General features: G+C 37.7%; 4 protein-coding genes across 11 annotated transcripts in view; all 4 read left to right on the forward strand.

Moving 5' to 3' along the window:
- Positions 1-2,591, forward strand: abrab (actin binding Rho activating protein b). Its single transcript, XM_058047656.1, has 2 exons — positions 1-740; positions 1,988-2,591. The coding sequence occupies exons 1-2, from the start codon at positions 1-3 to the stop codon at positions 2,469-2,471; spliced, it is 1,224 nt and encodes a 407-aa protein (XP_057903639.1). The 3' UTR covers positions 2,472-2,591.
- Positions 2,592-5,472: 2,881 nt separating this feature from the next.
- Positions 5,473-8,423, forward strand: LOC131102161 (zymogen granule membrane protein 16-like). Of its 2 annotated transcripts, XM_058047666.1 has the most exons (5): positions 5,473-5,574; positions 5,647-5,688; positions 5,751-5,803; positions 5,902-6,034; positions 7,903-8,423. In XM_058047666.1, exons 3-5 carry the CDS (start codon positions 5,752-5,754, stop codon positions 8,228-8,230), a joined length of 513 nt encoding a protein of 170 aa, XP_057903649.1. In that variant the 5' UTR covers positions 5,473-5,574; positions 5,647-5,688; position 5,751; the 3' UTR covers positions 8,231-8,423. The 2 variants fall into 2 exon arrangements, with proteins under 2 accessions (XP_057903649.1, XP_057903648.1); XM_058047665.1 differs by lacking the exon at positions 5,473-5,574 and having other exon boundaries at positions 5,647-5,803.
- Positions 8,424-10,701: 2,278 nt separating this feature from the next.
- On the forward strand, positions 10,702-13,311 carry LOC131102163 (zymogen granule membrane protein 16-like). The gene is made up of 5 exons (XM_058047667.1): positions 10,702-10,809; positions 10,906-10,929; positions 11,014-11,069; positions 11,136-11,262; positions 12,412-13,311. The coding sequence occupies exons 3-5, from the start codon at positions 11,015-11,017 to the stop codon at positions 12,707-12,709; spliced, it is 480 nt and encodes a 159-aa protein (XP_057903650.1). The 5' UTR covers positions 10,702-10,809; positions 10,906-10,929; position 11,014; the 3' UTR covers positions 12,710-13,311.
- Positions 13,312-14,100: 789 nt separating this feature from the next.
- Positions 14,101-22,796, forward strand: part of samd12 (sterile alpha motif domain containing 12) — a 110,340-nt gene continuing 101,644 nt past the window's right edge. For 3 of the 7 annotated variants that reach the window (XR_009119404.1, XR_009119405.1, XM_058047663.1), the window contains exon 1: positions 14,376-14,851. Coding sequence is in view for 5 of the 7 variants with exons in the window: in XM_058047663.1 (XP_057903646.1) it covers positions 14,791-14,851 (61 nt within the window). In the remaining 2 variants the exon portion in view is untranslated. Of the gene's footprint in view, positions 14,266-14,373; positions 14,852-22,796 lie in introns of those variants that run through there. The other 4 variants (XM_058047659.1, XM_058047660.1, XM_058047662.1 and 1 more) reach the window with 3 other exon arrangements.

The following is a 22,796-nucleotide window of genomic DNA, read 5'->3' on the forward strand; positions in this document are numbered from 1 at the left end:
ATGATGTCTGACCAAGAAACTGGCCTAAAACCTCAAAGGAAAGCGTCGACCGATAAGAATATCAAGAAGCTTCGCAGTCTAAACACGGTTTGTAGCCTGGCAAATAGCTGGCAGCATTGGGTTTCGGAGAATGAGAAAAAGCAAGCTGCAGAACCGAGTGGATGGTCTCCATCATGGTTGGATTCAGCACAGGAACCCGAAAAGATTCCGAAAAAGTCCATTCCCAGACAGAAGACAGAAGATTCTCAGACTCACATAGACACTGTGAGCTTGGACCAAGATGGAACCGAGGCTGAACATGGCATCAAATCTGACATACCACTGATTCCATCCTTGATCAAAACAAAGTTGGTACTGAAGACCGTGACCAGCAAGCCACAGGACAGAAGTGTTGGAATCAAGTTCCTGACAAAGAAAATTGAAAAAGAGGCTCTGCCATCAAGTGAGGATATTGACAGATTCCTGAAGACAAAAATCTCTCCAACACGTCGCAGAAAATGTTCTAACATGGTTTCATCACTGACCCAAAGCTGGAAAACCATAGAAAATGAACAGAATCTTCGAAAGGAAGACAATCCGGAAGATCAACAGATTGTTGGTGATGGAAATCCAAAGAAAAATGGAGATTCTAGATTAGAAACCGAGACTTTAAACATTGAGGACAGCTATGGAACATCTTCGATTAACTCGATCTGTGATGGAGAACCATCAATTACAATCAAGAGATCCCAAGTCTTAATGTGAGTAGCAGATCATAGCTTTTTGGGGCAGTCGCAGGAACTTTGGGACTGGCTTGGGTCCCCCTTGGGTTGTGACATGATGTAGACCAGGGGTCTCAATATCAATTTACTTGGGGGCCACTGGAGCTAGGGTCTGGGCGAGACTGGGCCGCATCAAGTTTTACAAAAAAAAAAAACCCCAAAAAACGAATTTATTAAAAACAGAAAAATGAATAAACTATGCTTTGGTTTCGATTTTCTACAGGAAAAGCTCTGATAAAACATTCCACTGTTCTCAAATATCTTAATTTTTATTTTTCTACACAAAATAAGATGAAAAATAAATAAACAAATCAAGAATAAAGAAAATCAATCAGTAATGAATAAATATAATCATAATAATAATAAAACGGCAAATAATAAAAACTTAAGAAACCACATATAGTTGGTGGCTAGACAAATTATTTTTTTTCAGATTAAAATTATCAAAGCATTATTAGAGCCCTGTAGACATGACAAAACACAACTATAGTCACATTTATACTTTTTTTTAAATTTACAACATATTGCGCAACTGCAGGGTCTTGAGACACATGCTAACTCGCAAACTAGAGAGCTAGCGACCTAAACGGTAGCCTCCAAGTTATTTCCTTTAAACTTAAATAGCCAAAAACTTACCACTTCCACACGGATAGGGAGGTTAACTATTAACTAGTTATTTAACCTTTAACATGAACATTAATCAAAACGTAATAATTTTTTTCTGGGTACATGATACCATACAGCATCCATATCAAACATTAAACTTTCATATCAAGGCGGGGGCCTCAAACTAGTGTCCTGCGGGCCACATTTGGCCCGTGGGCCGCATGTTTGAGACCCCTGATGTAAACCAAAACTTTAAACAAAAAACAAAAATTTAGTACTTCTAAGTCTAAAGAGGCACCAGAACCCCAAATCGTGCATGCCTATAAGATATGCATTGAGTTGGTACGTGTACTTCAAAGGCACTGAAGTAAAAGTAAGTCAAGGGATTACTACAGCAATGAAGACGAGACATCAAATTCAAGTACTCAAAATACTAAAAGTATCTACCATAATTTGATACTCCCGAGGAGACTTGATCGCCCGGTTTTGTTGACAGACAATCTGTACACTTCGGGTCTGCTTTAACACTTAACACAAAGTATAAATGAGAAAAACCTGCTTCAGAACATATTGCGGTCTTACATAAACTTTTATTTGCTTGTCTTGTAATCCTACATCAGGTCCGGAAAGGAAGCTGTTGACGCCAATAAGATCAGCGCTCTCTCAAAGAAATACAGCTCTGTTGGGAATCTCAAGAACCGCTGGCAGAACTGGGCCTCGGAACACACGGATAACCAGAAACTAAACCCCTTCAGTGAATACTTTGACTATGAGTACTCTATGTCACTCCGCCTTCAAAAGGGTCAAGATGGATACGGACGCCCTAAAGAAGGGACTAAAACGGCAGAGAGAGCAAAACGTGCTGAGCAACACATCCATCAAGAGATTGCCGATATGTGTTACGTCATCAGGACTATGGCTGATCCGGACCCAGATGGAAAGACCAGAATTACATTCGGAGAATTGTTTGAGAGATATGTTCGAATCTCTGATAAGGTGGTGGGGATTCTGATGAGAGCCCGGAAACATGGGAAGGTCCACTTTGAAGGGGAGATGCTATGGCAGGGACAGGATGATGGAGTAATCATTACTCTACTCGTATAATAACATTTTAAAGCAATACATTTTTTTTATGAATTAATCTACTTGTAAAAAGTTTGGTCATATTTTTGTTTTTACAAAAATGAAAATTGTCACTGTCCTTAGTCATCATAAATTTCTACTCCAATATATTCACTATCTCTCCTCTGGACATGTCCCAACCATCTCAGTCTGGCCTCTCTGACTTTATCTCCATGGCCTCTAACATGTAATGTCCCTATGATCCTATCCATCCTGGTCACTCCCAATGAGAACCTCAGCATTCTCATCTCTGACATGTCCCAACCATCTCAGTCTGGCCTCTCTGACTTTATCTCCATGGCCTCTAACATGTAATGTCCCTATGATCCTATCCATCCTGGTCACTCCCAATGAGAACCTCAGCATCCTCATCTCTGACATGTCCCAACCATCTCAGTCTGGCCTCTCTGACTTTATCTCCAAGGCCTCTAACATGTAATGTCCCTATGATCCTATCCATCCTGGTCACTCCCAATGAGAACCTCAGCATCCTCATCTCTAACATTTCCCAACCATCTCAGTCTGGCCTCTCTGACTTTATCTCCAAAGCCTCTAACATGTAATGTCCCTCTGATGAACTTGTTACTGATCCTATCCATCCTGGTCACTCCCAATGAGAACCTCAGCATCTTTCTCACAATATATTTCACTATCTCCCCTCTGGACATGTCCCAACCATCTCAGTCTGGTCTCTCCGACTTTATCTCCAAGGCCTCTAACATGTAATGTCCCTCTGATGTACTCCTTCCTGATCCTATCCATCCTGGTCACTCCCAATGAGAACCCCAGCATCCTCATGAATGAATACCAAGTAAATACAGAGCCACAATTGCTGATTGCAATATTATTAAACTTTTACTTGGCAAATGTTAAAGATTATTGAATGATTGAAAGGATTTGAGAGACAATATTTTTTATGTTTTTTATTGTACACTATGAATATTAATATTTTAATATCAATGTCTTACATTGTGTTTGTATTTTGTAACATTTTTCAATGTGTTGATACTAATAATGTCCACGTATCAGGGTCGCTTTCAATATTGGCCATACTGGCTCTACACTTGGTATTAGATCGATACAAAAATATGCAAAAATATGCAGTATATCCTACATACTGTGGTAGTAAAAGCATCGCTTGTCCTTACATGCTGTTTTTTTTAACAAGTGTCTATCTTTCATTAAAAAAAATTCGTCTTTTTTTTGTTTTCGCCAATCAGTGAAAAGAACTGAACATATTGACTGAAAGTACATTTGTACTACTAACTACTAATGTATTCTCCAATCATCTGGGCACATCAGCATCAATGTCACTTGTGCTGCCGTTTGCCCATCACATTTTTTCCAGTCAGAAAAAAAAAGGAAATTCAGGTTTGACAAGTTAATTGCCAGGAAGAAGAATGCTTGCATTGATGGGAAACTGACAAAGGAATTTCCACCACGTCTTTGCTATCAACACAAAAATAAAAATAGACATTTCCTATTGATAATTATCAACAGTCATGCAATAAAATGTCAACAACTACATATTCTTTTCACTTTTTATGTTACTCTCTACCAGGTAAGTTAGCCATTACAGTACATCCACACTTTTGGCTTTTTGGGTTACATCCGGGACCACCTACACTAATAAAAATATAAACATTTGCAATAAAAGTGTCTGTTGAAGCTACTGTATTATTATTATTATTATTATGAATTATTATGAGATTCAGCTCCAAAACCCTCACAATAAAACATGTTTCACTTTTGCGTTACTTTTCACTGCAACTATGGTGCGTTCAAGGACCACCAATGCTGTAGTCATGCTCCACTGTCCATGTAGAAATTTGGTAATGGTTTTATTTTTTTTTGAACATGCATCAGATTACAATTGAATGCATCACATAATCAGTTCACAGTTCCACATGTCCAAAAAGGAGTAGGAAGAAGCAAAGCTTATTAAATCCTACCCCTCCATGTGGTACTTTTACAATCAGTAACTGTTACATTTGTTCACTTCCTGCTTTCCAAATATAGTTTAAGTTTTTTATTTTATTTTAATTTTTTATCCTAAAATAATTTAAGTTTTTTTAATTGTAATTTTTTATCCTAATATATTTTAATTTTAATTCTAATTTGTTATCCTAATATTTTAATTCTAATTTGTTATCCTAATATTTTAATTTTAATTTGTTATCCTAATATTTTAATTTTAATTTTAATTTTAATTTTAATTTTAATTTTAATTTTAATTTTAATTTTAATTTTAATTTTAATTTTAATTTTAATTTTAATTTTAATTTTAATTTTAATTTTAATTTTAATTTTAATTTTAATTTTAATACAAGCAGTAACTGTTACATTTGTTCACTTCCTGCTTTCCATAATACAGTTTAAGTTTTTGGGTTTTTTTTTAATAATGCACCTCGTACCGAAGTACAATATTATACAATATTTTATACACAGTATATTTTTTTTAGAAATCATTCAACAGAGCATGAAAGTATATTGCATATTAACATATATTAGCTGATGCTGCTGTCAAACAACAACAAAAAAAAAACAAAACGCTGGCTTTTCCTATCTATGGAAGGTACCTTGCATGCCCCCGCTCCTTCACAATTGAGGAGACAACTACGGCGCCTCACCGCATAACATTTCTATGTATTGTATCATCCAATTTACTTCCATTAAAGCAATTACACAGTGTATAATAAATACGTCAACAAAATTATTAGCAACATGCTGACAAACAGGAAATGGCAGGCGCCATGTCCAAGTCAGTGTATTCAGACAGTAAGCAGTCAGGGATCATATTAGGTTTTCGGGTGAAAAATACTGATAGAGTATAGAAGTAAAACGTGCTTAATGTGATGAAAATAATGCATCAAAGAGAGACACTTTTGGCATGTGAAGTGGATAAAGTGATGAGTATCAATACATACCTGACACACCTTCCTCGAACCGTAAGTAACACCTCCAACACTCGGCAGCCACTTGAAGGAAGCACAAACATAACAAATGCCTGATTATGAAGCTGTGATAAAAAGGGACGTTGAACTTAAACAGGATCACTGTTTAAACCGGAACGCACACTAAATCTGTGAGTATTAAGATATTTCTTTTATTTATTTATTATGCAATACTGGATTTAAATATTCTAATTATTACTCAGGTCCGCTGCTAAAAATAGATTGACTTCCCAAACAAGCACCAGGTAAGAAAGGCTTTTGTACATCTTGATATGATTTTTGATAAAGTCTTTTTTTCTTTTCACAGAATGTTGCTTTTTGCTTTGCTTGCTATTCTCCCAGTTTCTTCCTGGGCTGGCTGTAAGTTTTGTGTTTTACCGAAGACTGAGACTGTTTTTTTTTCGTTTGTGTGCCAAATGTTTAATAACAAACGGTTTTTGTTTACCATGCATTTACAGACCAATCTGGGACCGATACCTACTCATTCTCCCCTCCGGTGGGTTCAGGGAGTGGTCGCTCCTACGCCCTCACAGGCAGTGGGAGGATTACTGCTGTTCGAGTGTGGGAGGCCTACAGTAACTACATCTATGGGTGAGATGCTCACATGCTTTTATTTCATTTGAACATGCATCAGATTACAATTGAATGCATCACATAATCAGTTCACAGTTCCACATGTCCAAAAAGGAGTAGGAAGAAGCAAAGCTTATTAAATCCTACCCCTCCATCTGGTACTTTTACAATCAGTAACTGTTACATTTGTTCACTTCCTGCTTTCCTAATATAAATTAAGTTTTTAAAAATTTGAGTTTAATTTTTTTTATTTTTATCCTAATTAAAATTTTAATTTTAATTTTAATTTTAATTTCTGGTACTTTTATAATCAGTAAATGTTACATTTGTTCACTTCCTGCTTTACATAATACAGTTTAAGGTTTTTTTTGTTTTTTTTTTTTTTAATAATGTACCTCATACCGAAGTACAAGGTGATATGAGCATCCAATGCCATAATGTGTACCATAGTAAGTGTCAAAATAGTGATATATATAGCACATCATGACTGGTTCAAGACTCTTCATCCTTGTATTTAGCAAACATCAACTGCTTGTATTGTTTCTTGAATTGGCTCATCGTTGTGCATTGTTTGAGCTCCTTACTCAATCCATTCCATAGTTTGATTCCACATACTGAAATGCTATGGCTTTTTAACGTAGTCCTAGCATATAAGTGTTTCAAATGTAGTTCTTCCCTGAGATCATATTTCTCCTCTCTTGTAGAGAAGTATTGGATGACATTTTTAGCTAATTGGTTATTTTTAGCCTTATGCATTATTTTAGCTGTTTGAAGATGAACTATATCAGCAAGTTGAAGTATTTGTGATTTTAGAAATAAGGAGTTAGTATGTTCTCTGTAGGCGGCATTATGAATTATCCTTACTGACCTTTTTTTGCAGTACATTTAGCGAGTGAAGATTGCTTTTATAGTTATTACCCCATATTTACACACAATAAGTAAGATATGGTAGAACCAGAGAGCAATAAAGAGTGTGGAGTGATTTCTGATTGAGAACAAATTTAGCTTTTTTTCAATACTGAAATATTTCTGGCCACCTTATGTTGTATATTTATCACATTAAAAAAAATACATTAAATTGTGGTTTCTGGTTGCAGTGAATTGTGCCTGACACTCTAAAAAAAATACTGTTACATTAAATTGTGGTTTCTGGTTGCATTGAAATGTGCCTGACACTCTAAAAAAAAAAACTTGTTACATTAAATTGTGGTTTCTGGTTGCATTGAAATGTGCCTGACACTCTAAAAAAACTCGTTACATTAAATTGTGGTTTCTGGTTGCATTGAAATGTGCCTGACACTCTAAAAAAAACCCATTACATTAAATTGTGGTTTCTGGTTGCATTGAAATGTGCCTGACACTCTAAAAAAAAAAAACCTGTTACATTAAATTGTGGTTTCTGGTTGCATTGAAATGTGCCTGACACTGTGAAAAAAACCTGTTACATTAAATTGTGGTTTCTGGTTGCATTGAAATGTGCCTGACACTCTAAAAAAAACAAAAAACGTTACATTAAATTGTGCTTACTGGTTGCATTGAAATGTGCCTGACACTCAAAAAAAAAACAAAACGTTGCATTAAATTGTGGTTTCTGGTTGCATTGAAATGTGCCTGACACTCTAAAAAAAAACTTGTTACATTAAATTGTGGTTTCTGGTTGCATTGAAATGTGCCTGACACTCTAAAAAAAAACAGTTACATTAAATTGTGGTTTCTGGTTGCATTGAAATGTGCCTGACACTTTGAAGTATACTTAAGTAGTGAAGTTAAGTCGGGTTGCACCGTGCTTGGTTACTATACGTATTTAAATTTTCCTCACTTTCTGCATCAAATAAGAGCACATTAAATGCCAATCTTTTCACATTTTTCATTTTTATCTCCATCAGCTTCCAGTTTCGCTACGGCTACATCTGGTCCAATGTTTCCGGGTACCGTCACGGCCAAGCACAAGAGATAACGCTGTTTGATGGCGAGTTCATTGTGCAGATTTCTGGAAAATATGCACATTATGTGCAGTGGATAGTGTTCACTACCAACATGGGTCGCTCTCTTTATGCCGGCCAGCCTCAGGGTCATTCCTTCAACATGTACCCCACCAACAAGGGCGCCGAGCTGCGCTTTCTAAGTGGCAGCTTCCAAGGGGCCATCACCTCCGTTGCAGCCCACTGGGGTGTTGTTGCTGTCCCTCACAATGTAACTAATAAACATTTATAATTTGTCATCTAAAATGGTAGCTTTTTCTGCATGCTGTTGATCTTTAACAGTTTTGTATCCTGCCTAAATTTTAATTTTTGGAATAATACATTGTTCGTACAGTGCTTTGACACGATCAGGCATTAAATAAACACTGACTGACAAATCCAAGATTGTACGCAAGTGATAAAAGTGCTAAGTACATACTGTAATAAAGATGATTTTAAAAAAAGTGTGTGCCTTTTTTTTTTTTTTTGGATATTGGAAAAAATGCAACTGACAAATTGTGCATGGGGGGAAAATCTGAAGACCGACACAGTCGAATATGAAATAATCCAAATTAAATATTATGTGTGTTCAGTTTTGCCATTTAGTCAAAATCGTACAATCGTGATTATATGACATTTTTGTATAATTTGACTGCAAGATTGATAGCCGACTCTGAATCAATTGCTAGAATATTTTAAAGGTACATAAACAGATGCAATCAGTGACTGCAATGCTACAATTAGCAACTTTTCTTAGACAGTCTGAAAGTCTATTTTAACACTCTAAGTTACACAGTGAGCTTGAACACGACATCCTGACAGGAAGAAAGTAATGGTAATGGTTCAATTTCATTTGAACATGCATCAGATTACAATTGAATGCATCACATGATCAGTTCACAGTTCCACATGTCCAAAAGGAGTAGGAAGAAGCAAAGCTTATTAAATCCTACCCCTCCATCTGGTACTTTTACAATCAGTAACTGTTACATTTGCTCACTTCCTGCTTTCCAGAATACAGTTTAAGGTTTTTTTTTTGTTTTTTTTTTTAATAACGCACCTCATACCCAAGTATAGGTAATGGGTACCATAGTAAGTGTCAATATAGTGATATATATAGCACATCATGACTGGTTCAAGACTCTTCATCCTTGTATTTAGCAAACATCAACTGCTTGTATTGTTTCTTGAATTGGCTCATCGTTGTGCATTGTTTGAGGTCCTTACTCAATCCATTCCATAGTTTGATTCCACATACTGAAATGCTATGGCTTTTTAACGTAGTCCTAGCATAAGTGTTTCAAATGTACTTCTTCCCTGAGATCATATTTCTCCTTATAAAGTGAGAAAGTGAATAGAAAGTGGATAGACACAGAGTTATACACAATGATTAAGTGATTCCCTGACTGGAATCTGTCTGTATTGTCCTAACTTTAAAGGAACTAGTACCCATACATCCCACAGTCTGAGTCCCAAACAAGTTGATGCTCTGTTTGGCCATGTCAAGAACTAGTTTGGATCCCTCCCTCATGGTGAGGCCGGCGGAGGCCCCAGAGCAGACCGAGGACACTACGGTGGGACTACGAATGCCTCAGTAGCCACGTATACATGGACCCAAATATTCCAATTCCATTCGGGTTATTTGCTCAAACGGAAAGAATGTAACCTTTGTATACACCTCATTCCGAAAGAAAAGTGCCAATCCGAATGAATATATAATCGGATTCCCAGGGTTGGAATATTCCTTTCCCCAATCCGATTGAGGTATCTTGTACCCGCTCAATCGGAAAGTTGTCAGACTGCGTTCTTCTTCGTGGTGTTTTTCTTCTTCTGTTGTTTATTGGCAGTTGGCAAGCAGCTTTTGTGTGCATTAGCGCCATCTGTGGAACAGAATCTAAACCCTTCTATACGCCATTCACAAGTCCAGTTTTATTAAAAAAAGAAAATACATATCTATATAAAACATGTGCCGAGCTTAATTATTAAAATATTAGCAAGATTGAACTTTATCTTTTCCTGTTCCCGGGTTCCCGTTCTTTCAGCGAATGCTGAGATATGACGTAACACGCAGCTCGAAACATTCTTCGATTTCGAAAAAATGGAGGCGAGCAATCGGCACTGGACTGCTGCGGAAAGTTTGTTTTTGATTCAAACTAAATTTCAAGACTGGATGAACAAAAAACTCGAGTTAACTCTGAGTTATTCCAACAAGTGAAAGAAAAACTGGAGGAAGTCGGTATCACGTGATGTTGGTGTTTACGCTTTACTGCGCATGCCCCATTGACTATTCTGGTTGATTATAGCGGCGCATGTAGACACGCCATTGGAATATTCCTTTCCATGTATACCATTGCTTTCGGAAAGGTTCCATTCAGAACGAGAAAAACTCCTCATGTAAACGTGGCTAATGTCCCTTCTGTAAACTGGAAGAGGTTGTCAGAGACCAGGAAGTCTGGGCTTGCATACTGAGACTGCTACCCAGAAACGGAAGAAATTAATTCATTTCAGTTCATAAATCCCAGGATCCCTAAATGTTTCTGTTTTGTTTCTCCACTAGATTCAGTACGGTTGTGACATATTGACGTCATTTGTTGTAACCCACTATTATCATAGTATCTTAGCAGGAGCTAATGGGTGTGCCCGTGATGGTACAGCAGCAGTCAACTGAGCTATTTATTGTATTTCCTTGACCGCGTCGTTATCGCTATCGAACAATAGACTCAGGCATGCGTGGGAGGTATTCAGAACCTGCTCGACTTCAACCAAAACCAAGCTAAGGAGTTGGAGACTCACTGATCTTCCAGCCTGAGCGCCGATGCACACGTTAAAGTGGTATGTGCTTTGTTTTTGATACTCATTTTAAGCTAGTATATTGAATTAGAGACTATATAAATTATTTATGCTGATTCTTTGCTTGGTATCTTTCAGTTGTGTTGTGATCCAATAAGGAAGGTAAAAATCGATGCATATCTCATAATTGATATTATCCAAAACAATATTAGTTGATGTTTTTTTTTTGTTTTTTTGTTTTAACAGAATGCATAATAATATTGCGGTTGTCACTCTACTCCTATTAAGCATCTTTTCTGATGGTAAGTCCTGTTTTTTTATTCGGTATTTCACAAATGATGTCATCAATTCATTCATTTTCTTGATAGTCCAGCCTCAGAAGTACTCCTTTTCCGTACCGGTGGGCTCTGGAGGAGGTGAGGCGTTCGGTATCACAGGAGAGGGTCGCATAACAGCAGTACGAGTGTGGGAGAGATACAACAGCTTCATCTCTGGGTGATTATCCAGCCTATGTGCTTTAATCCTTAGATGGACCCTACACTCTTCCATAAGTGGGTCAAAAACGACCCATACTAGAAACAATGGATTTTTATGTCAATTTTGCCATTTTGGTTAGGAATAATCACTTGTATGATATTTTGTATTATATTTAGAACCACACAATAATGATTTCATGTTAGAAACATCTTAATTTTTCACTTTTTTTTAGATCATCCAGCATCCAAGGCATGGAAACAGGAAACAAAAGAGTAATGCCCAACAATACATATTAATGTTAGCCAGCTAGTGTCAGCTAGTTATAAAGTAGGCTAATTTGTTGATAACACTAATAATAACAGTCATGAAAGACACATACACAATATTGTATGACGATAATAATAATAATTGTTGTATTAGTACTTGATGTGTAAAATAATCTTCCTGATGGGTGACAATTCTGATATAGTCTGTGTGGTCTACAGTTAATTTATTCCTGACAGCCAAAGTTGATAAGAATCAAAGGTTCCTATTGGATTTCATAGAAAATGCATGCAGGTCACACAAAAACTAATTTTTTTTTAAATGTATGTAAGTTACAAATGTGAATGGTTTGATATCAAACATGTTTTTTGAGGAATACCTGGAATATGAAATGATAAAAAATTTTCATTACAAAGATATTTCAAGAAAACAACCTGACTGGGTCACTTTTGACCCACTTATGGAAGGTTGGGGTAGTAACACAAAAATTTCTTAAAATGTATAAAAGGTAAGATAAAAATGTGAACGGCATTTTATCAAAAACATGTTTTTTGAGGAATACCTGGAATATGAAATGATAAAAAAAATTAATTACGAAGATATTTCAAGAAAACAATCTGATCGGGTCATTTTTGACCCACTTATGGAAGGTTGGGGTAGTAACACAAAAACAAAAAATTCTTAAAATGTATAAAAGGTAAAAATGTGAATGGTTTGATATCAAAAACATGTTTTTTGGGGAATACCTGGAATATGAAATGATAAAAAAATTTAATTACAAAGATATTTCAAGAAAACAACCTGACCAGGTCATTTTTGACCCACTTATGCATCTAAGGGTTAAATAGATATGTTTATTCTCACATGATTAACACGTTGGTTTCCATCTGTTTATCTCATCAGCTTGCAGCTCCGCTATGGTCATATCTGGTCTCCTGTGGTCGGGAGTCAATCTGGCCGAGTCAAGGATTTTGAATTGTATGATGGTGAAGCCATCATTCAGATTTCTGGAAAAGTTACCTCCTTCATCCAGTCAGTGGTGTTTGTCACTAATCTGGGCCGGTTTCTACAAGCAGGACAGCCCCGTGGATATTCCTTCAACATGTACCCCACCAGCAAGGAAGCAGAGTTAACCATCATTAGCGGTCAAGTCAGAAATGCTTTCACTTCTTTTGCGGCACACTGGGCCGCTGTTCATTGAGCCGTTTTTGTCAGAAAAACCTCAGAAATATTCATAATAACAATATTAATGATCACACATTAAACTTCCATGCTAGCTAAGTGACTGTAGTTCCGATTTGGGTTGAATTTGAGTGTGAATTAGCGTTATTTTTTATCTTTAAACTCACCTGTCCATACCGGAAACACAATCCATTCATGGGCAAAACGCAGCAACATCCGGTCAGCAGCTTGTCCGCCTATTTAAAAATGAGGCGATGTGAGTCGTACTACGCATGTGCAAACTTTGCTTCTTCTTTGAAACTGGCTTCGCAACATCACTGAGGAAATGAGTACCTCTGCTGGTCATATTAGATACTACAATCAGTTTAACTGCACTATAGTGTCATATGACTTATATCGGACATTTAAAAATATAAATGTTAATCTTAAATTCAGGTAAAATAATATAACATTAAGGTTAGTGTGGAATTATTAATATAATGACTGAAGAAGCTTAGTAACATGAATTATAATATGTTCCTTGTGGTGATCAGATGTGGTATTTTCTCTGCACATACCCTATTAAAATTATATTTTTTCTGATAATCATTCATTCAAAACAGAATAAAAATACATAAAATGCATTTGACTCGTGTCTATGGAAGGGCCGCAGCGATAAGCACCTTCCAGCTCAAGGGGAAAGTGGTATACTGCAACCCAGAAGTACATGACATTATGACATTATATTTTATTATTCAATTAGCAATATTTTTTTTTATTACATTTAAAAAAACGACTCAGGCTGTAAAAAGTAATGGTGTATAATACATTTTTCTGCAAACATTTTATTGACGAGTGCACTCAGTGAAGTGCACTAAACAGCAGCATTAGCTTGTGCACTTAATCTGAGAGGAGCCCCTTTCTTCTGACCTGTATACAAAATTATATAACTAAATAAAATAAAATTAAAAATAATTCAAATAAAATAAAAAAATACATTTATAATCATCATCATAATATACAAATTTCCCCACTGAGGGACGAATAAAGGCATATCTTAATCTTAATCTTAATAATAATAATACTCCTAATAATAATAATAATTCAATTAATAATAATCCAAATAATCCAAATAATACTAATAATTAAACTAATGATACTAATAATACTAATAATACTAATACTAATAATACTAATAATACTACTACTAATAATAATAATACTTATCTATAATTTCATATAATTTATATCACATTATTTTCTAATTTATATCACAGTTATATCAAAGTTTTAACTCAATTTCTCCCTTAAAGTCGAAAATCTAACATATTGCGAGCCTTCTATAATACACTGTAGTTCTTTAGACTTAATATAGTCGCTGCTCCTCTATTCTGGTGGTTAGCACGCAGACTACATTTCCCAGCATGCACCGAGGCAGCAGCTGTATACCCTGGCTTTCTTTTTCCCGCAGCAAGGAGACGATAACACAGCCGAAGAAGGTACACAATGAGAGAGGTTGACTTTGCTGTTTTCCTCACAGCTCTTTAGCGAGTGATGCCCGCATCTGTGGAGTAACTAACATTATGGCCGTCGAAGGTAAGATCGCGGTGTTTTGATTTTTTTTTTGCCTCAAAACGGAAATAGTTTAAAAAATATAATAAAATAAAATAAAACATAAAAATGATGCGTGCCCAGACTCAGAACAAGTCAAGTGTGAAAGCTTGTCATGATTGGTTGATGCTTGCAACTGAGCCTGTCTCGCCTTTGCGCATCACTTGGCTGTTGTCTTAGCACATGACATGGTTTCTATATTACAGTGGCGCTAATTTTCTTTCTTTTTTTTTTTTTTTGCACAATCATCCTCTTGCGGAATCCTTACAAGTGCACCAAGACCATTGTTTTGAAATTCAGAAAGCTTTGTCATGTTGTGATGTAACTGTGTGTGTGTGTGTGTATATATTTGTGAAGACCGGTTCAGTTCACAAGGCTCATCCGGCAGCAGGTGGTACAACATGAGGATCTTCTTCTTGTGATTGTGAATGAATACCGTATAGCTACTGAAGACTCTTTCGGAGAAGAAACTGTGATCTTCTAGAGCTTACCAGACACTGATTTTGGGCAATGCTCGGCCAGTCTCCTCATCTTATCGGAGGGATCCTGTGGATCCAGAATCCAATGAGAGGTACGTTTGGGTTTAGGAGTTTGTGCGCAGTTTGTTCATTCAAACTCTTAACTTGACTTGTACTCGTTTTTTTTGTTTTTTTTTAAAATAATTTTCCTGGCTGTATGCCCGTGCTTCAATGAACGGAATGAAACTCGGGCACTCCTGCATACCTTCCTAGTAGACATTACTATGTCATGTTGAGGACATTGTGGGTGTGCTTGAACTTGACAGTCTTGTTCCTTCTAAAAAAAAAACAAAAAAAAAAAAAAAAACAACACAATGACGTATATCAGTATGGAGTTCAGGACTTTGTTGTTGCAGTTGCCACATCTGAGAGTAGAGTTCCATGGATACTTGAATGTATTTTCATAGACTGAATAGTACTCGATTGTTACTGGTCGACTGGTCGACAGATGCCAAACACGTTCTGCGAGAACTACAAAAATCAGTTGTTTGGTTGTGTCAAATGGAAAAATACACAATAAGTATTTTGACTATTGAATACACTTGGTTTTGTTGTTGCACAGTACTGATAGATAAGTACTACATCAGGTTCTACATTTCAAACTGTGGGTCAATGAAAAAATAAACAGTTGATAACCACTGGTTTGTGGAGTAAAATTACCCAGAAATTGTTTACATTATTGGATAGATTCATTCATTCATTTTCTACCGCTTTTCCTCACGAGGGTCGCAAGGGTGCTGGAGCCTATCCCAGCTGTCTTCGGGACTGGTAGGACTGGTTGCCAGCCAATCACAGGGCACATATAGAGAAACAACCATTCACACTCACATTCATACCTATGGACAATTTGGAGTCGCTAATTAACCTAGCATGTTTTTGGAATGTGGGAGGAAACCGGAGTACCCGGAGAAAACCCACACATGCACGGGGAGAACATGTAAACTCCACACAGAGATGGCCGAGGGTGGGATTGAACACTGGTCTCCTAGCTGTGAGGTCTGCGCGCTAACCACTTGGATAAATTGTGACTGGTAATACTTTAAAGATTTGATCTTTCACCTATCAGTCTTGTTTTTTTTTTTTGGTAATTCAAAATCAGTACTCGGTTGCACGGTGTACAAGTGGTTAGCGCACAGGCCTCACAGGTAGGAGACGTGGGTTCAATTCCACCCTCGCATGTTCTCCCATGCGTGGGTTTTTTTTTCTCCGGGTACTCCGGTTTCCTCCCACATTCCAAAAACATGCTAGGTTAATTAGCGACTCCAAATTGTCCATAGGTATGAATGTGAGTGTGAATGGTTGTTTGTCTATATGTGCCCTGTGATTGGCTAGCCACCAGTCCAGGGTGTACCCCGCCTCTCGCCTGAAGACAGCTGGGATAGGCTCCAGCACCCCCTCGACCCTCGTGAGGATAAGCGGTAGAAAATGAATGAATGAATGAAAATCAGTTTTCCCAGTTTTCTTATCTTTTCCTTGAACAGATCATTTAACATGTTCAATGATACTGTAGCAATCTGGCAGTTATATGTGTGGAAAAAGGTTTAGGTTTTTTTGCAAGAAAGAGATTGTTGCTTGCAACGTCCGAGAATATGACCTTCAACTTTGGTGATTAACGTGACGGTCAAATGCGGCTAATATTTTTCTGCTAATTCATAGTGCGTCTGTAACCATGAAACCATAAACCAATCACTATTGGTTATAAATAGGACTAATCGTCCATTCGGGTTTGAAAATTGCAGCTGTTGGTATTCCATAAATCTGTTTTAATTTGACTTTTGACCTTCATGTGATCAGACTAACAGAAGTAGCATTAATTCCTGTTTAGCTACATGATACATCTTGTGTAAATTATACTGTATATTGCCCTTGCGTTGACATTTAATACATACTAAATAATGTAAGAGCTCTATAAAAAATGATGATCCATCCTGAGTTGGCAGCACTTCTAAATTTGCCACCGTGAGCTAAAAATACTGAGTCTATTTTTAGACTGATTCTGATTAACACTTTTTTTTTTTTTTTTAAACAAGTAAAGCTGTCCCTGTGGGGGGGTACATGGGCACATCTCACTGCAACACATCACTTCTCATTTGAAATGTAGGAGAAAAATAACACGTCTCTGCAGTACGAGTGTTGTGTTCAAGTACTCTACCAGCCCCTCAGACATGAAATATAGGTCAACTGTTTCATCGTTTATAACACATGAGAAAAAAAAAAAAAAGAGATGGCTCTTTTGAACGCTTCACTTGAATGAGCAGTCGTTTTGAGGGTAAAAATTGTTGTGCTTTCAGACAATAACTTCAAACTAAAAGGATTCAGAATGCTAGCACTGATTGTTGCGGTTGCGGTTGCTAGGTAACGCCATATGCCAACACTGTCCGTCAATTAGCCTGTTAGCTTGCCTTAACAACTATTTTCGGTGTTTAATGTTCGTTGTTATAACAAATGCTGTTTCTCATCTGTCGTGGTTGAAGATTCCGAGATGTTATGGAGTTCGGGCTAAAAGTAGCTATTAGCCAGGCTAGCTAGCTAGCCTTGTAATGCCTGTAGGCTCCTTGCTGTTGGTTTATTATGGTGAGTTCATACTTCGCTTGTCCTGAATTAAGACAGAGTTGTTAGCGCTCTTAGCTCTTATTAGAAAAAAACGGTTTAAAACTAAGTCAGAGCTTCCGAGATGTTATGGAGTTCGGGCTAAAAGCAGCTATTAGCCAGGCCAGCTAGCTAACCTTCTAAGGCTGTAGGATCCTTACTGTTTGTTTATTATGGTGAGTTCAGACTTTGCTTGTCCTGAATTAAGACAGAGTTGTTAGCGCTCTTATTAGAGGTGCTGACACATTTTATGGTCGTGAATTTTTCCCAAGAATGGTTTAAAACTAAGTTGGAAGCAGCTATTAGCCAGGCTAGCTAGCTAACCTTCTAATGGCTGTAGGCTGCTTACTGTTGGTTTATTATGGTGAGTTCAGACTTGTCCTGAATTAAGACAGAGTTGTTAGAGCTCTTATTAGAGGTGCTGACACATGTTATGGTCGTGAATTTTTCCCCAAAACGGTTTAAAACTAAGTCAGAAGCGGCTATTAGCCAGGCTAGCCTTGTAATGGCTGTAGGCTCCTTACTGTTGGTTTATTATGGTGAGTTCAGACTTTGTTTGTCCTGAATTAAGACAGAGTTGTTCGCGCTCTTATTAGAGGTGCTGATTTTATGGTCGTGAATTTTCCCCAAAAACGGTTTAAAACTAAGTCCAAGCTCGTAATGTAATGTCCTTCCCTTGTCAACAGGAAGTGAAATTTTTTTATCCTTATCAAAACATGAAGGAAAGACAGCGGTAGTGTTGCCAACTTGGCCACTTTGTCACTGAATCTGGCAACATTTCAAACCCTTTTGACAACATATTTTCTCAAAAGTGACGAGCAATGAATCTTGTTGGAGAGTTTTCTGGTAACTGCGGACTTTAAAGATAAAGTGCATATTGTTGTGCAGTTTCTGTTCTCACTGAACAGTAGGGGGTGCTGCAGTGCACAGTCAGCTTCTGCGGCACACTGCGAGCAAATAGCGGAGATCTATATAGCTTTGACTTTTGACTGTAAGCGCTTGATATAGGTGGTGAAGGAGAGGGACGTGTCCAACCAGAGGCCATGATATTTGTAACAGGTCACAAACCCGTTGACACAGAACATTTTGGGAGTAGGGGTGAGATCAGGTTTCCGATCTTTCTGGATCTTGGAATTCCCAGCAGATAAGGCTACATTATTTATGTAAATGAAAAACTGCGTTGGGCTTAAAATGGAGCCTTGCGGCACCCCCTTTAGTGATGATGAGAGGATGTTTTCAGTCTTTACTTGCTGGACTCGGTTTGTTTAAGTAGCTGGCAAACCAGTTCCAGGAGTGTATATATATCGTGAGTGGAATATCTGAGCAAAGGTCTCTTATTTACACGCTAAGCTAACCTACTGATGCGCAACATTATTGATGCAAACGGCAAGAAAGAGCCTGCAAATCCTCCTTAAGCCTGACCAGTCAGTCATTGTTTACGCCTGTGGCTGAATTTGTTCATTTGACTCTGATCTCAGAGCATCAAGCCTCTGTAATGTTCCGCTGTGCCTGCCTGGGTAGCCATTCAGAAAAGCAATTTCAATTCCATTCCCGGATTTAGACGAGCAATAGAATTAGAGGAAATAAAATGTTTATTACAGTCAGTGGCATAGGATTACATCTATTCAGACTTAAAGGGTTTTTCAATGAAGAGCATCTTGCCTGGTCTTATCTGGGAGAAATGGGATTACGACTCAGAACCAAGGAAATGTCCTGGGAAATAATTATTATGTAATTTCCCTTGGGGTGGATGTATAGCCACCGATAATATTAAGAATTAATTTAATTTGTAGTGTTTTACAAGTTAAAGAGCTACATAAAAATCAATTAAAGGCCAGATTAAAAAAATCATTAAAAGGAAATAGCAGTCCTGTGAGTATGCTTTACTGAACAGAATAGTCTAAAAATGTATTTCATATTAGTCAACAGTCTACACTTCTCTAAGGTTCTTAGGCTGGGTGTTGCAGTGGGTTCGAATGTTCTACTGGTCAGCAGCCACCAGGACATTAGCCACGTTCACATGGACCCAAATACAGTAAACCTCGGATATATCGGAAATTCGCTCACAACGTACAGATAAAAAAGAAGCAATTTTTCTGTAATGCATTTCCAATAAAAATTCATTGCATATATCTGATTTTTTATAACGGATTTCGCCCATTTCGGACAAAATCTCCAGTCCCGTTCCAATGCATTTCCATTAAATTTCCTTCGCATATATCGGATGGCCGCATCGTGGCGCTCCGATTCGCCGAATCGTGACAGGCCGCTATACGACGTCATTTGCAGCGTTTGCAGCGTTGCCTGCGCGTCCAGGTACATTGGAAACATAGTCAAGGAAGTGCCTTTTTATAACGGATAAAATCCGATTTACGCATATACCGGATATAAATCCGATATATGCGTAAAACGGACATTTTCCGGTATACGCATATAACGGATTTCGCTTATATCGGACAAAACCAGTGGGAACAATTGAATCCGATGTATCCAAGGTTTACTGTATTCCAATTCCATTAGGGTTATTTGCTCAAACGGAAAGAATGTAACCTTTTTCCGAAAGAAAAGTGCCAATCCGAATGAATATATAAATCGGATTCCCAGGGGTGGAATATTCCTTTGCCCAATCCGATTGAGGTATCTTGTACCCGCTCAATCCGAAAGTTGTCATACTGCGTTCTTTCTTCTTTGTGGTGTTTTTCTTCTTCTGTTGTTTATTGCCGATTGGCAAGCAGCTTTCATGTGCATTAGCGCCATCTGTGGACCAGAATCTAAACCCTTCTATACGCCATTCACAAGTCCGGTTTTATTAAAAAAGAAAATACATTTTTTTCCATTAGAGGTAACAACTACTTCACTCTACTATACAGTACAAAAACCATAAAGACATACAAGCATGATTTCTGATTTTGGTTCATACCTTATGGTTCGGACACTGGGATGCGTACTTCAATGTCTGATGCCTTTTAAGCTTGACTGCTACTTTATTTTGCTGATTTCATGGTCTGCAGCCTTCAGAATTGAAGCCTGCAGAGTGCAGCAGTAATAACTGCCAGTGGGCTCATATTCCGATGCTTGGAGTTCGCATGGAATTCCAATGAGTCTTTCAGTAAACAGCACAAAGGATGTTGGTTCAATGAACAGGAAACACCTATTCCGCAGTTGTGGTTCAATGTCTGATACAGTCTGACAGTCGGCTCCTAAGGCTGTTTGATGCTACGTATGTTTCCACAATGGAGTACAGTTTACGTCGCCTCTATGTGGGTTTTGGAATGGTAAACAGGGGATATGGCACCAAGTATCGTACCAAACACTCACACAAACACAGTAAGGGATGAAATCCAGTGTGGCCAAGTCAAATTTGCATTGAAAAAAAATCAATAATTAGACTATATAACATAAGTTATCGCAAACGACCATCCATTTCTATCAGTCTTAGCCCAACTTCAGTATACTCCCAAAAAATCTGGTTATAGGTCCTCCCACAGTACCGAGATATCTTTGGTTATCACCAACAATAGCCACGTTTACATGAGGAGTTTTTCTCTTTCCGAATGACCTTCCCGAAAGCAATGGTATACATGGAAAGGAATATTCCAATGGCGTGTCTACATGCGCCGCTATAATCAACCAGAATAGTCAATGGGGCATGCCCAGTAAAGCGTAAACACCAACATCACGTGATACCGACTTCCTCCAGTTTTTCTTTCACTTGTTGGAATAACTCCGTATTCCCAGTTTTTCCTTTGTCCGGTCTTGAAATTTAGTTTGAATCAAAAACAAACTTTCCGCAGCAGTCCAGTACCGATTGCTCGCCTCCATTTTTTTAAATGGAAGAACGTCTGGAGCTGCGTGTTACGTCATATCTCAGCATTCGCTGAAAGAACGCTACCCGGGAACAGGAAAAGATAAAGTTCAATCTTGCTAATATTTTATAATTAAGCTCGGCACATGTTTTATATAGATATGTATTTTCTTTTTTTAATAAAACTGGACTTGTGAATGGCGTATAGAAGGGTTTAGATTCTGTTCCACAGATGGCGCTAATGCACACGAAAGCTGCTTGCCAACCGCCAATAAACAACAGAAGAAGAAAAAACACCACGAAGAAGAACGCAGTCTGATAACTTTCCGATTGAGCGGGTACAAGATACCTCAATCGGATTGGGGGAAGGAATATTCCATCCTTGGGAATCTGATTATATAGTCATTCGGATTGGCACTTTTCTTTCGGAATGAGGTGTATACAAAGGTTACATTATTTCCGTTTGAGCAAATAACCCGAATGGAATTGGAATATTTGGGCCCATGTATACGTTGCTAGTGTTCCAGTGTCAGTCAGTGCATTTTTTCATGTGAGTTCATATGAGTTTCGGTGTTAATATCCAAGCAGAGGCTGTAGTAATTCTACATTTGATCAACATTACTTAATATTTGTCAGATCAAAACACAACCTGTGCATAAGATTCTATCAAAACAGGTTGGCAGTGTTTTTTCTGGTTGCTGCCCTTGCAGATGTCCTTGATTGGACCGAAGGAGGGAAGGCCGGGCATACCTGATGCTGATTGATCGTCACCCGATTTAAGCTGACTGCTTGCAGCTGTGTGATCCTGGTTCTTTCTTGTTTCTGACGCCTGCTAGACATCCATGCATGGATACTCATACTCTGCTTTAAGGATGATCTTTTTGCTTGGTCAGTCTCTCAGTTGTTCTCAGTCCAACTGTTTGGTCCAGAATTGGGTTCGGTGTACCTTACGTAAAGCCACATAAGCACAGGGAGAACGTGGAACTACCTGGCAGTGAGACAGACTTCCTGCTGTGATGCCATAAATAAACATAAAACCGTCTAAAATGAACGTGTTTAATTTTAGATGCTAGAATCTAACGTCCCACAATTTCCTTCACCTGACTTTGACTTCCTCCATCTGTGCCCATCGGGATATCAGTAACAGTTCAGCAGCTTCAAATGTGCAGAGCAGAGATTTTTTTTTTTTTTTTTTGCTCACTTCACTAGGAAGTCTCCATACTCTTCACCGCCAATAGTCACATTTACATGGACCTAAATATTCCAATTATTCCAGTTATTGTGCTACATTTGCTACAAGATTGGATGCAAAACAAGGATTTAACAACTAACTGCCTGCAAGCCATTCACTTTGTTTACATGGAGTCATTATTCCGGTTTCTGAAATATTCCGGAATATCCCACAACATCCACTAAATACAAGCATTTTCCAGTTTTTTAAAGTATTATTAGTCTTTATATGGCTGTGTGTACAGCTAATATTCTGGTTATTTGACTGCATGTAAACCTACTCATTGACCATTTGTCTCATGATTATAATCATGAGATAAATGGAGGATCTTTATTACATCAATAGCCACGTATACATGGACCCAAATATTTCA

Source organism: Doryrhamphus excisus, chromosome 14 (assembly GCF_030265055.1).
Source record: "Doryrhamphus excisus isolate RoL2022-K1 chromosome 14, RoL_Dexc_1.0, whole genome shotgun sequence".
Taxonomy (NCBI): Eukaryota; Metazoa; Chordata; class Actinopteri; order Syngnathiformes; family Syngnathidae; genus Doryrhamphus; species Doryrhamphus excisus.

Coding starts and splice junctions, on each gene's coding strand:
- LOC131102161 (XM_058047665.1), top strand. CDS start 5,716: ATGATTTTTGATAAAGTCTTTTTTTCTTTTCACAGAATGTTGCTTTTT. Junction 5,804..5,901: donor AGTTTCTTCCTGGGCTGGCT/GTAAGTTTTGTG, acceptor ATGCATTTACAG/ACCAATCTGGGACCGATACC. Junction 6,035..7,902: donor TACAGTAACTACATCTATGG/GTGAGATGCTCA, acceptor TATCTCCATCAG/CTTCCAGTTTCGCTACGGCT.
- LOC131102163 (XM_058047667.1), top strand. CDS start 11,015: ATGCATAATAATATTGCGGTTGTCACTCTACTCCTATTAAGCATCTTT. Junction 11,070..11,135: donor ATTAAGCATCTTTTCTGATG/GTAAGTCCTGTT, acceptor TTTTCTTGATAG/TCCAGCCTCAGAAGTACTCC. Junction 11,263..12,411: donor TACAACAGCTTCATCTCTGG/GTGATTATCCAG, acceptor TTATCTCATCAG/CTTGCAGCTCCGCTATGGTC.
- abrab (XM_058047656.1), top strand. CDS start 1: ATGATGTCTGACCAAGAAACTGGCCTAAAACCTCAAAGGAAAGCGTCG. Junction 741..1,987: donor AAGAGATCCCAAGTCTTAAT/GTGAGTAGCAGA, acceptor ATCCTACATCAG/GTCCGGAAAGGAAGCTGTTG.